The sequence below is a fragment of the Silurus meridionalis genome, chromosome 24 (assembly GCF_014805685.1).
Source record: "Silurus meridionalis isolate SWU-2019-XX chromosome 24, ASM1480568v1, whole genome shotgun sequence".
Taxonomy (NCBI): Eukaryota; Metazoa; Chordata; class Actinopteri; order Siluriformes; family Siluridae; genus Silurus; species Silurus meridionalis.
Window position 1 is genome coordinate 10136554 of NC_060907.1, and position 13979 is coordinate 10150532.

General features: G+C 36.6%; 1 protein-coding gene across 7 annotated transcripts in view; it reads right to left on the reverse strand.

Annotated features, from left to right (window-relative positions):
* Positions 1-5540: 5540 nt before the first annotated feature.
* Positions 5541-13979, reverse strand: part of atp11a (ATPase phospholipid transporting 11A) — a 94760-nt gene continuing 86321 nt past the window's right edge. For 3 of the 7 annotated variants that reach the window (XM_046837046.1, XM_046837045.1, XM_046837044.1), the window contains one exon: positions 5541-10058. In XM_046837046.1, coding sequence (XP_046693002.1) covers positions 9789-10058 — 270 coding nt within the window. In that variant the 3' untranslated portion in view covers positions 5541-9788. Of the gene's footprint in view, positions 10059-13302; positions 13394-13979 lie in introns of those variants that run through there. The other 4 variants (XM_046837050.1, XM_046837048.1, XM_046837047.1 and 1 more) reach the window with 3 other exon arrangements.

Here is a 13979-nt window from a genome sequence, read left to right on the forward strand (position 1 = left end):
CACACACACACACACACACACACACGCTCCATTACCCATTTTCAATAGTAGCTTTGCTTAAATTTTACAGAGCTCTCAACATGGAGTTTCTAGAAGTTGTGTGCTTTCGTGGCCATTTTTAATTAGCACCCTTAATCAGGCCCAAACCTAATTAATCTTAATTTAGAAAAAATGGTTAATTATAACCTTCACACCACAAACAGCCCCAACGAACATGTTTAACAACAGAAGGGTATGACCGTATTAATATCAACAGGAGCTTCAATTAATATAATATAATCAGGAGCTTCATTTTGCTTTACTGTTTGCACACTCGAAGGTCAAAAACGACAAGATACAAAGCTTTAGCTTCATATAGCATGAGAACGAGGCTCTTGACATTAGTTTTATTGCCTGTTGAATTAATTTTTTAGTATTAAACTGTACGGGCGTTATACCTTTAGATTTGAAAGGTATTCCTAAGTTTGAAATAACACACTACAGACCCTGCTGTAACACGGAAATCATCTACACCTGGATGCTGCCTCACACAAAGCCACAAAAACATTTTATTACTCATTATTTTATTATTTATATTATATATATTTTTATTTAGAATACTTTATTGATCCCACAAGATTTTTATAAATAGCAATTTATCAACACAAAATCCAATAAAACAATGATCTTTACATCCTTACCTTTGACAAAACGCTGACACTGGACACCAAAAAAAAGCTATAGAAATCACCTCTGAAATAAACATACATGCATTTAGCATGTGGAGTTTCAACTATACAAGTCTGTGCATACAGTTACACTACTGCATTAATACAAACCTCAGCGCTGCACTGCTGTTCAAGATTCTGAAAAATAATTATCACCTTCTTTAATAATCAACACCTTTTCCTTTTATTACAAGCAATTTTACAGGTTTTTTAATGTAATAACTACAAAAAACCTTGCAAAAATCCACAGATTTTTTTTTTGCTACTTTTTTTTTTTTATTCCTTCCATGCTATGAGACGCATTGGGTGGCAAGGGCCTGGCTGCTTACTTGCCGTTTTTATAGCATAGCATAGTTTTCCTAGTTTTGGTACAGGGTTGGGGTACTAGCCCATGATTCATTTCACTTCATATATAGTGTAAAAAGTACAGTAATATACAGTAATCTCCGCTTTACCGCCGTTCGAATCTCTGTTTATCGCGGAATTGCATTTGCCACATAACTCATTTGTTTGGCTGATTTTCCCGGTCTCAATAGACCAAAAAATGTATAGGGAATTGTTTTTATGGAGTTTTATGTTGAAATAATGACATTTATTAGTACAAATATAATTATTAATTGAACTATATAATGTTAATACAGTACAGTACCGTAAACATAAAATAGCATTTTTGGGGTGGCGTCCGTTTATCGCGGTTTTTCACCACGATAAACAGGGGATTACTGTACATACATTATAAGTATACAGACTTTGTGCTGATAAATTGAGAACAGAACAGACAAACAAACAAACAAAAAACTCGAAAAGCAGACATTTAGAATCTTCTGATTAATCAGAAATGAGCATTTAAAAGCGTTTTAGTAGAAATGTATGTAATGGAGATTCTAACTTAAACCATCGACTGCAATATTTATATTTGAAGCGTTGTTTTATGACTAGTATTTATTACATTATTAACAGTTCGTTTGCAGCTTTTTGTTTTTACAACATTTGCATCAGGTCTGCAACAGTTTTGTGCTTTGCCTGTATTATTTCATTAAATCTAATGTAAAGCATCTCACACTGGAAGCACTTTTTTACAAAGAGGAAATCAGACAGGAACACACACACACACACACACACACACACACACACACACACACACACACACACACACACACAGCAAGCAGTAAAATTCATTAATTCTTAGACTATACTGCCCTCTTCTGATCATTCCTCATTACTGCATTCTGTTTACTTTTTTGTTTTTTTGCATTTTGAACTGTTTTATTTTATATTTTGTATTAATGGTTTGCATTATGAAAGTAGACAACAAAGTTATCAAAACAAAATCTAATATGTTGCACCTGAATGAGTCATCACTCAACTGGTTTTTTATTATTTTAATAGTTTGACAGTGAGCACAGTGGTCCTGAGTGAGAGACGAACATCAGTAGATGTTCTGTCATGGCTTTAGTATTAGAATAAAAGTGAATGAATTTTTGAATTAATCAAAGAAACTGTGGAGATTCAGAAAGGGGCGTTTCAGTGTCAAATCAGCAACTCTGCTGCCACCATGTTGTTATTACCTGTTATTACACTACATTATATGACGCGATATGTTGGTGGTAAACTTCTACTGCTACAATCACCATCATCATCACTTACCTCCACTTTCTGCTGCAATCAAAAAAATTGTACAATGAACTTTCTTACACCAATCTATTGAATTATAAAGATTAATATGTGTGTGTGTGTGTTTTATATATATATATATATATATATATATATATATATATATATATATATATATATATATATACACAGTACAGACCAAAAGTTTGGACACACCTCATTCAAAGAGTTTTCTTTATTTTCATGACTATGAAAATTGTAGATTCACACTGAAGGCATCAAAACTATGAATTAACACATGTGGAATTATATATGGAATTATATACATAACAAAAAAGTGTGAAACAACTGAAAATGTCATATTCTAGGTTCTTCAAAGTAGCCACCTTTTGCTTTGATTACTGCTTTGCACACTCTTGGCATTCTCTTGATGAGCTTCAAGAGGTAGTCACCTGAAATGGTCTTCCAACAGTCTTGAAGGAGTTCCCCGAGAGATGCTTGGCACTTGTTGGCCCTTTTGCCTTCACTCTGCGGTCCAGCTCACCCTTAAACCATCTCGATTGGGTTCAGGTCCGGTGACTGTGGAGGCCAGGTCATCTGGCGCAGCACCCCATCACTCTCCTTCTTGGTCAAATAGCCCTTGATGCCTTCAGTGTGACTCTACAATTTTCATAGTCATGAAAATAAAGAAAACTCTTTGAATGAGAAGGTGTGTCCAAACTTTTGGTCTGTACTGTGTGTATATATATATATATATATATATATATATATATATATATATATATATATATATATATATATATATATATATTATACATAGACACACACACAGACATTTTTTTTAGGTTTATAATTAATTGATTAATGGTGTGGAAACTTCCCTCTTTAAACCTTCCTTTTTTCTTTATTTCTTTTTTTTTTTTCTTTTTTAAATGTAATGAGGTTCAAAAGGCAGCTTGTCATATTACAGAGAAGCCATAAAAGTCCTGAAGATTCCCCCATAACTGTTAGACACTGGAGACTCCTTCCATGAAATAAGAGATGAAACATTAAACATTTTCTCACAGAACCATCACCATGTTTGTCATTTGTAGAAGTGTAATAATATAAAAACACGTTCACACAAAATAAAGATTTTTCCTTGTTTATTTATTACAAGCAATTGTACAGCTTTTTTTTGTTGCCGTTAATAACTACAGAAAAGCTGGCAAAAATCCACATATATCTACAGATACCAATCTGTTAAAAACTGTATACAAAAAGACCCCCCAAACTGTACAGTAAATCATTTTTGACTACATATATTCTGTAGTTTACAGTAGTATACATACATTTTAAATATACATTATAGACTTGGTTAAGAGCAACATCACGCTTTGTGCTGACAATATTGAGAGAAAAAAAAGAAAAACAAGCACATAGACATTCGTGTTAACGTGAATAGGCTGGCGTTGAATTTGCCCGACTAGAGTCAGTAAAGCCTTTTACAACAGTATAGACATCTAGAATAGTATTTGGTCACACGTTGTGAACAGCAGCGAACGGACGTCAGTGTGTTTTTTTCTGAAAGTCAGTGTGATGCGTCCTCGTGCACATTGACATGATTAACGCAACTCTGAACGGTAATCGTGGAAAGAGCACAAGATTAAAGCTGTCCGGAAAAAAGAAAAACCTTTCTCTGTGTACCAGTTTGATGTCGGCGTCGTCTGTCGCGTCTCCAATTTTGTTTGGTATAAAACAAACTAATAGCGTAATAACTGAGTGGTACATCTTTTTAAACATCTGAATACAAAAAATAGCAAAAAGACTTTATTTTTTATTTTTACAAAATATTGTATACATCTGACAGTTGTATAGGATAATATCCAGTGTTTTGACAGAGACCAGTGTCCAGTGATCATCTGATTCCCGGCGTATATAGAAACAAATCCTACACGATACAGTGGCATGTCGGAAAACAAAATGAGAAAAATATCTAAAGCAACGCGAGTGTCTTCCCCCTGATATAACGCATATGTGAAGGATTCGCTCCTACACTTCCTTCCTGAAGTAACGTTCACAGAAATGTGCTGCGGATTTCATCATCAGTGTTCACAACGACGCGAAAGAAGAGGCTGACTACTGGGGGAAGATATAAATGACAGATCAGCCTAAATATTCCTTTCACTCCTCATCAGCAACCTTTTGAGCTTTTTTCCCCCAAAAGATCTCACTTCTTTGTTAATACATTCAAAATCTTTGTAAAAAATGAATCAAAGTGGATTCTTAATGATCAACGTCTGACATAGTGTTTGTAAAAACAGACCCGTATAATTGCAACTCAAAAATGGGACACAACATGTAGAATGCAGTTTGTTTGGTTTCAGGTTTTCTGTTTAAAAATGTTTAGGAATGACGAATTAAAACGAAGGAAAATGCATCACAATATATACAGTAAATTCCGTGTTTACACCTCGGTTGTGTGGGGTCTAATCACAGGACTGCCACAGAATCACTGAGCAAACGCCTATTAACCCTTAACCTAGCATCACATACACGCTAATATACAAATATAAATTAGCAGAATGTAAAAAAGAAAAAGATACATGAAGCGTAGACAACGTTAACATGCAACCCTTCTAAAATAACTGATCATGATGTGTGTTTTTAGCTCGGAGTTTTGAGTAATGAAAGAATGAATGAAAATTACATTCAGAACATGTAGAGCAATGCAGCTTTGGACCAGAAGCGAAAGTGACTCATTCATCAAGTTAGATTGTTCATTAGTGCATTCGTTCCTAAAGTTCATTCGAGAAATGTAAACCATTATCACAGACACACATTCATATATAGCATTTCTATTCGGATATTGCATGATGTTTATTTAAACTCTCAAAAGCCCCAAAAAAAAAAGGAAAAGAAAAACTGACATCTTTCCAGAGTAACACCTGGCAACTCTTGCGTGTCTCTAAAATATCGTCACATGACACCAATAAATAACTTACTGACCTTGGCCTTTATAGCATGTTGTTAAGGGATTGGAGGAAAATATATATATATATATATATATATATATATATATATATATATATATATATATATATATATATATATATATACAAAGGATCCTGGACTCTTTTTTTAATCTTTCGAACACAATGGATGTGCGTCAGCATCAACCACAAGGCACCTACTCACAAGCAGCGACAATTTTACACACAGAAATATACAACAGCCAAATAATATTCGATTTTTAATAATAATAGGATAACTATCTTAACATTGGTCTTCTAAGCAATCAATATATTCTCTCTTTCTTAATATATCTCTCTCGTTCTCTAACTCCGTCATGGGTAACGGTTAAAAGCTTAGAGATTGATTAACAGCCATGAGAATTTTTGGACACAAAGACAGTAAAAGTGCGTTGAGAAAGTAGATGAGAGGCTGTGATTCCGACAACGTCTGAGGATGTGAGAAAAGACAAAAAAAAAAGGGAATGTAAAAGGAAAGGAGTCAATAGAAAGTGTTGAGATGTGAGAAATGTGCAAGAATTATCTCTAAGCATTTTAATATATAAGAATGAAGTGACATCTATACATATCTTAGATTAGAACTGTACAGTGTAAGGCAGTGGTCCTTGAGCTACATGACACCTACTGTATATAAACCCTTCATGACAAAGGACATAAATCTATACAATCTCTTCCTATTTTCTGCCAAGCATTATCATTGTGAAAAAATAAAGCGATGTTTTTGATGTTGAAATACAACATGGACAAATGTTTGTTGACACCCGACCACAAGATTTTTGCTTTTATTTATTTCTGTTAGAATAACCTACATCCTTCTTGGAAGATGTTCTACTAGATTTTGAAGTGTGGTTGTAGAGATTTGTGCTCATTCAACCACAAGGGTTTCTGTAAAGTCAGGGAGTGATGTCTGTGTTCATTAGGGTTGAGGTTAGGGCTCTATAGCAGGCCACTCAAGATCTTCTACTCCAACCCATGTGTTAAACCATAATTTCAAATATTTGGCTTTGTGCACAGGGGCATTGTCATGCACGAACAGGATTGGCTCTCCTAGTTCAAGGGAAAATTTAATGCTACCACATCCAAAATTATCCTATACAATTGTGTGTCTTTAATTTTGTAGTAACAGTTTGGGGAAGAACCACATATAGCTGAAGACGTCAAGTGTCCCAATACTTTTGACCATATAATATATATGTTTGTCATGACAGCTGACTTTGTATCTCAGTGTACTGTCTGTTATGTCAGACCGATAAAACATCAAGAAGAGTGATGCATAAGGAATGTTTATTATATAACGCTGACATTAAAAGTGGCAGCTCACTGGATTTCTGATCAGAAGGTCGTGAGTTTAAATCCCAGCACCACCAAGCTTTGTTTTTAAGTCGTTCTGTATAAGGGTGTCTATCTAAAAGGCATAAATGTTTATAATATAATATAATATAATATAATATAATATAATATAATATAATATAATATAATATAATATATAATATATAATATATGATATAATATAATATAATATAATATAATATAAATATATCAATTTTGACCATTTTCAACACAAATATCTAAATGCAAAAGTGAGAAGTGCAGAATGGAGGCCAGATGTAAGAGCGGGCTGGGAAAGAGGGCGGGGCTTCCAAAGGCCATAAAATATAAAGATATTGACTTGTAGCACCCACTTAGATGTCAATCATTCTACATTTATTATGTTGAGTGTGTTCTTATTGTGGAGAAAAAAGGAAGAGGACTGTACTTTGTTTTTGTGAGTGATTTTCAGGTGATAAGTCAGCAGTGTACTCTGACATTACAATGTAAAATCTCTGTGCAAAATGCATACATGGTGTCGCCGTGTATTGTGTTGCCTGCGTTGTAGCATTCACTCTAAAAATATATTGTATTATATTCATTGCTGTAGCACAGGAGAAAATTATGTCTTTTACATTACAGGTTTTCTTCAGGCCTTTGGAGTGATATTAAGCAGAAGTAGACTGAGCTACAAAGTGATTTGTCTGACTGTGAATGACTTTTAAACAGAGCGTATGTCAAAACAAATCTCATGAATTCCAGATGTCAATTCAGGTGTGAACCCGACATCAGAACTGACAAAAGCTTTATAAGTTTATATAAGCGGACACCTGACACATGGAATTAGCCGTTGTATCTGTTTTAGATCAGTTGTCATGAAAGCCTTATGTATGTGTCAAAGTTTTACAAAGACAACAGAACCGTAATGCTCAGTTGTTACTCAATTCAAATCCTGCCACTGAAAATTACCCTTTATTCAACTATTGTTCAAATATTAACATACACACACTATTTTATCCATCAGATCATCATATGTTTGCTGGATGCTTGAAAATCCAAAATGGCTGCCTACTATGATTTAAATGAATTAAAGGGAAGTGCTACATAGTGAACAGGAGCCATCTGATATGTTGCCAGTGAACCATCAGATTAAATGACACAATCAACAAACAGACGAAGACTCTGAGAGATGATCAGACATTTAAGGATGACTATATGAAGCTAGCTTAGTGACACAAGGCTCCAAACTCGGGCTCAACTCCGAATTACAGTGCCAAACGCATATGTTAGGTAGTGGCCAAACAAACAGTAGCTTGCTGTCACTGTAAGAGAAAGAAATTCAAGAAGATTTTTTGAGAAGTCTTGTGTGGCTTAGCTGGCTGTAGCAGATGTGATGAGAAGCACATTAGTGCTATTAATCTCACAAAAATATAAATAAATAAGATAATAAAGTCTCTGTTTTTACACTGATCTTTAACCAGCTTTTCCATTTACCAATCCAAGCCCAGATTTTTATACTATACCAAAAATATTGTAATACTGTATCTATATTAATGACAGAACGGTAATAGAGGAAAAACTGATCTGGAATCAGCCTAAAAGGGAACCGTCTACACCATATAGCGATCTGCTGGTGCAGCGTGTAAACTTAAGGCAGTGCGGTGGGATTCATCTAATGCCGTCTTCATGCACCCTGGTCGCCGCCCCCCTCAAAACAGTGTAAGGCAAGAAAAACACTAGTTTACTCCGTTTATCTCTTATTTTACAACCTTTGGTGTCCGGACCACAGTATGAAGCATTGGAAATGTTATGGCATTAAGGCAGAAGAACATGGATGCTAAGGTAGATAATCTGATCTGTCAGCAAAGCTTTAGGAACTAAAATAAAAAAGCTAAATTAATGGGTTGGGAGGAAGGGAATTGTGAACATAAATAGCTATAGCACATCTCAAAGCACCTACACCAGACTACCAAGCAGCCATGACCACTGGTTTTTAGACTACTTTTTTTTCTAGCATTAAGAGTGAACAAACTTCTCTACCGGTGCAATTATAGTACAAATGACAGTACCCAAGTACTAGCTTGTCTCAGGTTTTCAACACACACAAACACACTCATAGGTGGCATTGTAGACAAGCTCTATCTAATACAGTAAAGATGCAACAATGGCTGAAAGTTCAGCCACTTACAATTCAACATAACGGCGTCTTTACGGAGTGTTCCTCAAAAACAGAGTTGCGCAAAAGCAACACCGGTTTGTTCTAAAAAAATAAATAAATAAATGAAAGAAGGGAAGGGAAGAAAATTCAAGAGAAAAAGGAAGAAACAAGAGTGAGGATCTGCATACAGATCATGCAACTTCATGTTAAAATGTCAGACACAATCACCGGACATGTACACCTGCAATAATCCAATCAGCCAATCGCACGGCAGCAGTGAAATGCATCAAATCATGCAGATACGGTTGAAACGATTTGGTTAACGTTCACATCAGACATCAGCATGAATGTGATGCAACAGTCTCTAGTGTGTACACACACACACACACACACACACACACACACACACACACACACACACACACACACACACACACACACAAACACAAAAAAGGAATAGCCAGGCTGGTTGGAGCCGACAGGAAAATTATGCAATTCAAATAAGCACTCACCCCACCTGGTCTTTTCCCAGTGATTGCCAATGTGATTGGCTGTTTGGATAAACTGCATGACTGAGCAGGTGTACAAGTGCTCCTAATAAAGTAGTGAGTGGTGTGTAGATATCCACATTCAGATTTTTTCCATGAAGAAGGGAATGCTGTATGCTGTTTTATAGCTGCTCAGTGCCAGGATGTTAATTTCAAGTCTTTTTCACATGGGAATTGTGATTCAGGGTAGCAAACACAAACACATACAAACACACACACAGGGGAAACGAGGCTTAAAAAAGGCCCCTGAACACAGCACTTTGAACACTCCTATGGATCTGCTGGCCCGTTTAAGCCTGGCTCCAGACCACCAACCAACACGCAGCCTTGATGCTGTGTGCTGCCTTGGCGAACAGAGTGTGTATTTTGAGGGAAAACTTTAGCAAGCCTTTAACAATTTCAATTTCGGGATCAGTGCGTGCGAGCTGCTTAGACTTTCATTTCAGATGGAAGTTTCGCGCCCGGGTGCGTAGGCGTACGCCATACCGGACAGTCTGGGGTTGCCCCCGATTCGGAAGAAAGGGCGGAAAGTGCAGTAGTCGGGGCCACCCCCCCAGCGAGTGTACATCACTTTTTTACGAGGGGAAGAGTCAGACCTGTGATGGACGTGGCTTTGATCCTCATCACCGCCCCGTTTTTGGACAGGTGGAGTGCGAGTAGAGGACAGAGGGGTAAACTCCGACAGCTGACCCTTATACAACTTGTCTGCATTCTGTAGAGAGAACAAAAGTGGGGGGGAGAACAGGGGAGAAATATAGAAAACAAAAAGAGAAATGTATGAGACATGGCAGCGGGTTGTCACAGTAGAACGCAAAATGCACACGCACTGAACAAACACACGGTATCATTTACGATCGCAACTTAAACCAAAAACACCCAAAAGGCCCCAAACACAAGTTCTGTAAATGTGAACGTGCAAAAACAAAAGCCAAAATACATGCAGTGATGAAACTCAGTAGCCGAGAGGTTCGAGTGTACAGTCCTAGAAGGTACTGATATGTGTTAATGCTTATTTAACCATTAGGATTTTATCCCATGATTGTTGAAGTTCCTTCCTGTGTGTCTAACTCTTCCTGTTCTTATTATATTGGGCAACTAATCCTATTTACCTATTACCAAGTATTACTTCAGGCTATTTTTAATTTTTGTTACTGTGGTTTGAATACTGTAGCACTGTGAAAATTTGTGAACGTGGAGGAGGGGGCGTCGTTGAGCTCCGATTTGTAAATGGAGGGTGGAGCCGAAAGGACCGAGAAGTAAATATAAAAAGGAGCAAGATGAGAGCCGTGGGAAAGAGACTTGCACACAAATCAGTGTGTGTGTATGTGTGTGCATGCTTAAACACTGAAAAGTAAATGTGGACGTGGTTGTGACAGATTTTTTCAAGTTGTCACCTGCCTTTGTCACCACATTCCCTGAGCCAGTGAGCTCTATGCAGTGAGATTAGTACACATCCAGATATAATGACACAAATCACTTCAGTCGTGCCGTATCAATTCTGATGTCATTATGCACAAAAACATCTGGATTACACTAACTATATTATAACTAAAAAAATGTGAAAGCTGCCTGCTTTTCTCACAACGGCTCATAAGTTGCAGCTCAGGGTTAAAATTGTAGACTTACTCACTGGTGGGTTTCCAGTGACTTTTGTAATAAAACTATATTTATTTATTTATCCTTCCTTTTTAGTGCTCTATGTGATGAAAAGGGTATATTTACAGATGTTTCTTTTTGTATTGGTTTAGTTTCTGCCTTTTGAAATTCGTCAGTGTAGAGTTTTCTTTTTTCTTGATGGGCATTGTTTCACCCATTTGGTCTTGCCAATTCCCACACCTCCCCTATCATTTGATGGCTACCAAGCAAAGAATGTGAAGCCTTACACATGCACTTTTAGAAAGATGTGAGTCCTTTCAAACCTCTGGTTCTGCTGCACTACAGGGCAGCATATCGCACTCAGAGGATACTGCATGCATGCAAGAGAAAAAAAAATAAAAAAAATAAATAAAAAATGGCCTGTTACATAAGAAGACATTTTAGAGGACCTTGCAGTTCCACATCTCGACACTAGAGTGCCTCAGAGAAGTTCAAACCAACTGAATTACAGATTGCTATATTTCCACTATACACAAGGTCTCTATCTGCACTCTATCTCCTATATCTAGTAGATAGAAAATGTTTGAAATGATAGCCTTTATTTCTCATAAAATTCTCATATTGAAGCTCTGATCATCGGGACCCTCTAGGACTGTGTGCGGTTGGTGAACAGAACAGGCTTTTATTTATACAGTGATGCATTACCTTGAAAAGATTTAGGAGAAATATAATCAGTGGAAGGGGAAAAGTGTGTGAGTGTATGTGTGTGTGTACACAAGTGCGCAGTGACATCAGAGCAGTTACGCTCTGTAATGTCTACACGCCAGTAATAAGTCTCGGTAACACCGCAGCCCTTCGGTTCTCACAGCAGAACTCACAGCACGCTGCCACACCAGGGGCTTTTCACTACCGTCACCATCAGACTCATCAAATCTAGAATTAATAACAGCTATAAATGCTAATGTGGGCTTTTTATAGAGATGCTAAAGAAACGATTTTGAAGACAATGTGAAGAAATTTCATCACTTCTCCCTTTTCAGAATATTTTACAGGAACTTGGTTTGACAGTGTGGTAAATGCCCAATATGACATCGCTTCTGGTACACTTTGCATGTTGGACTTTCAAAGTATATAATGAAAATCGATTTAAATTAAGTAACATTTGGCAATTGTATATGTAAGTATGAAATCTCACACTAAAAGTTGTGCAGTTTTAGGAAACTAATCCGTGACAAACACAGCAATTTGCCAGCAATTACTATTTCTTATTCATTGAAGAATGGCACTTTAGAGTTCTTTATGGTTCAGGGTTACATTTAATGTTGTGAAATGTATGTAAAACTAGTGAATTCTTGTTATCACTTATGGCAGCTTTATACTGTACCTTCACTCCATCACCAGTTTTGTTTTTTTCTTTCAATCTTTTAAGCCATAAGGCCAAAAAAATGCAGATTGTTAAAAAGCAAAGTCTCCTGGGTAGCTTTACCTCTGACATGAACAACTCCTATTAAAATAAGTGTCCTCACAAAACAAATTATCGATAGAAAACATTTACTTTAATATAGATTTATTTATTTATTTCTAATAAATGAAATATTTCATATATATTTATTAATATATATTTAATACGTCTAAGAGACAAAAAAGTGCATGATATCATGACTCCATAAAATCATGAAATAAATCAAAACAGTTAACGAAATATAAATGACTATAAATGACTACATTATTTTTATTTTTTATATAAATTAGTGTGAGATTTGATTTCAGCAAATGTAAGAGAAAGGAATTAAACCTGGTTTTTAGTTTCGGTGCACTTTTTACACAGTCCCTTAAAAGTTCCCCCCAATAGTAAGCATTTCTTAACCATTATAATGGAATGTATTTTAATAAAGTAAATTTGAAATAGCTTGTTTTTTGCTTACAGGATAAAATGAATATGAAATGTATTTTTCTGCACATTCTGTATATTAAAAATCGAATAGGGAAGTTATTAAGGAATAAGTCAAGTAGCAACTGGTTTGCCTGTTAATGTTTTGCATAATTATATATGCAAAATGGGTCCACTTTTCTCTATCTGTTGAATGACTGCTTGCTTCCCATCCTAGGTGTGACATCACAAGCCATATAGAAGAAATAACTCAGTAATGCAACATACCAAACACCTTACACTTTCTACCTGCCTGAATCCTGCAATGTGTGTACCAGATGTCATTCCAGATCTATGTACTGAAATACAAAGTAAATACTGCAGGTATTAAATGAAGTGTTCTTCTTGCTTTATCTTGGAGAAAATTTTAGATTTGATCTGTCTGATGGTAGACTGGATATTAGTACAAGCCCCTGTTTGTTCTCTTTACCATGTTGCTGTTAAGCCTCAGTGGTGGTCTGAACCCCATGTAACAAGGAGTCTTCACCATGCGCTAGAAAGGTCCTATCAGCTTTCATCCTCTGTGGACAGCCCCACACACACACACACACACACACACACACACACACACACAGACACACACAGACACACACAGACACACACAGACACACACAGACTCAGCCTAAAGGAAATGAATGTGTACAGTGGAGAATTTTCCCCCTCATTGCTTGTTCAGTGTTTCTTCGATACACAAGTTCACATCACCTGGTTCCTGTTCAGAAAGGTTAATCATAAAACACAAACAAAAAAATAGGACACATGTGACACATAAAACATTGCATGTAACAAACCATGCAGCCCTGTGTTGCATGAAGCAATAGAGGCATTTCGCATTTCACATTCATCCAACCCACAAACACGGACGTCCGCATTCATGCATGTGAGGCCACGTAGCAGCGCATGCAGTTACTGTACAAGGCACGGGAGCAGAAATGGAACGGTGCGTCACTCTCGAGTACCAGAGCTCTTCTTACAGTCATCACTGGGAGCTTAGCAGGCTTATGTCTTCAACTAATGCCTTTCCGATAAATCAGTAAGTCCTGTCCGTCATCCCCAGCGCGGAAGAACACGGCTATTAGAGTGATGCAAGCGCAATTAAATATGCAT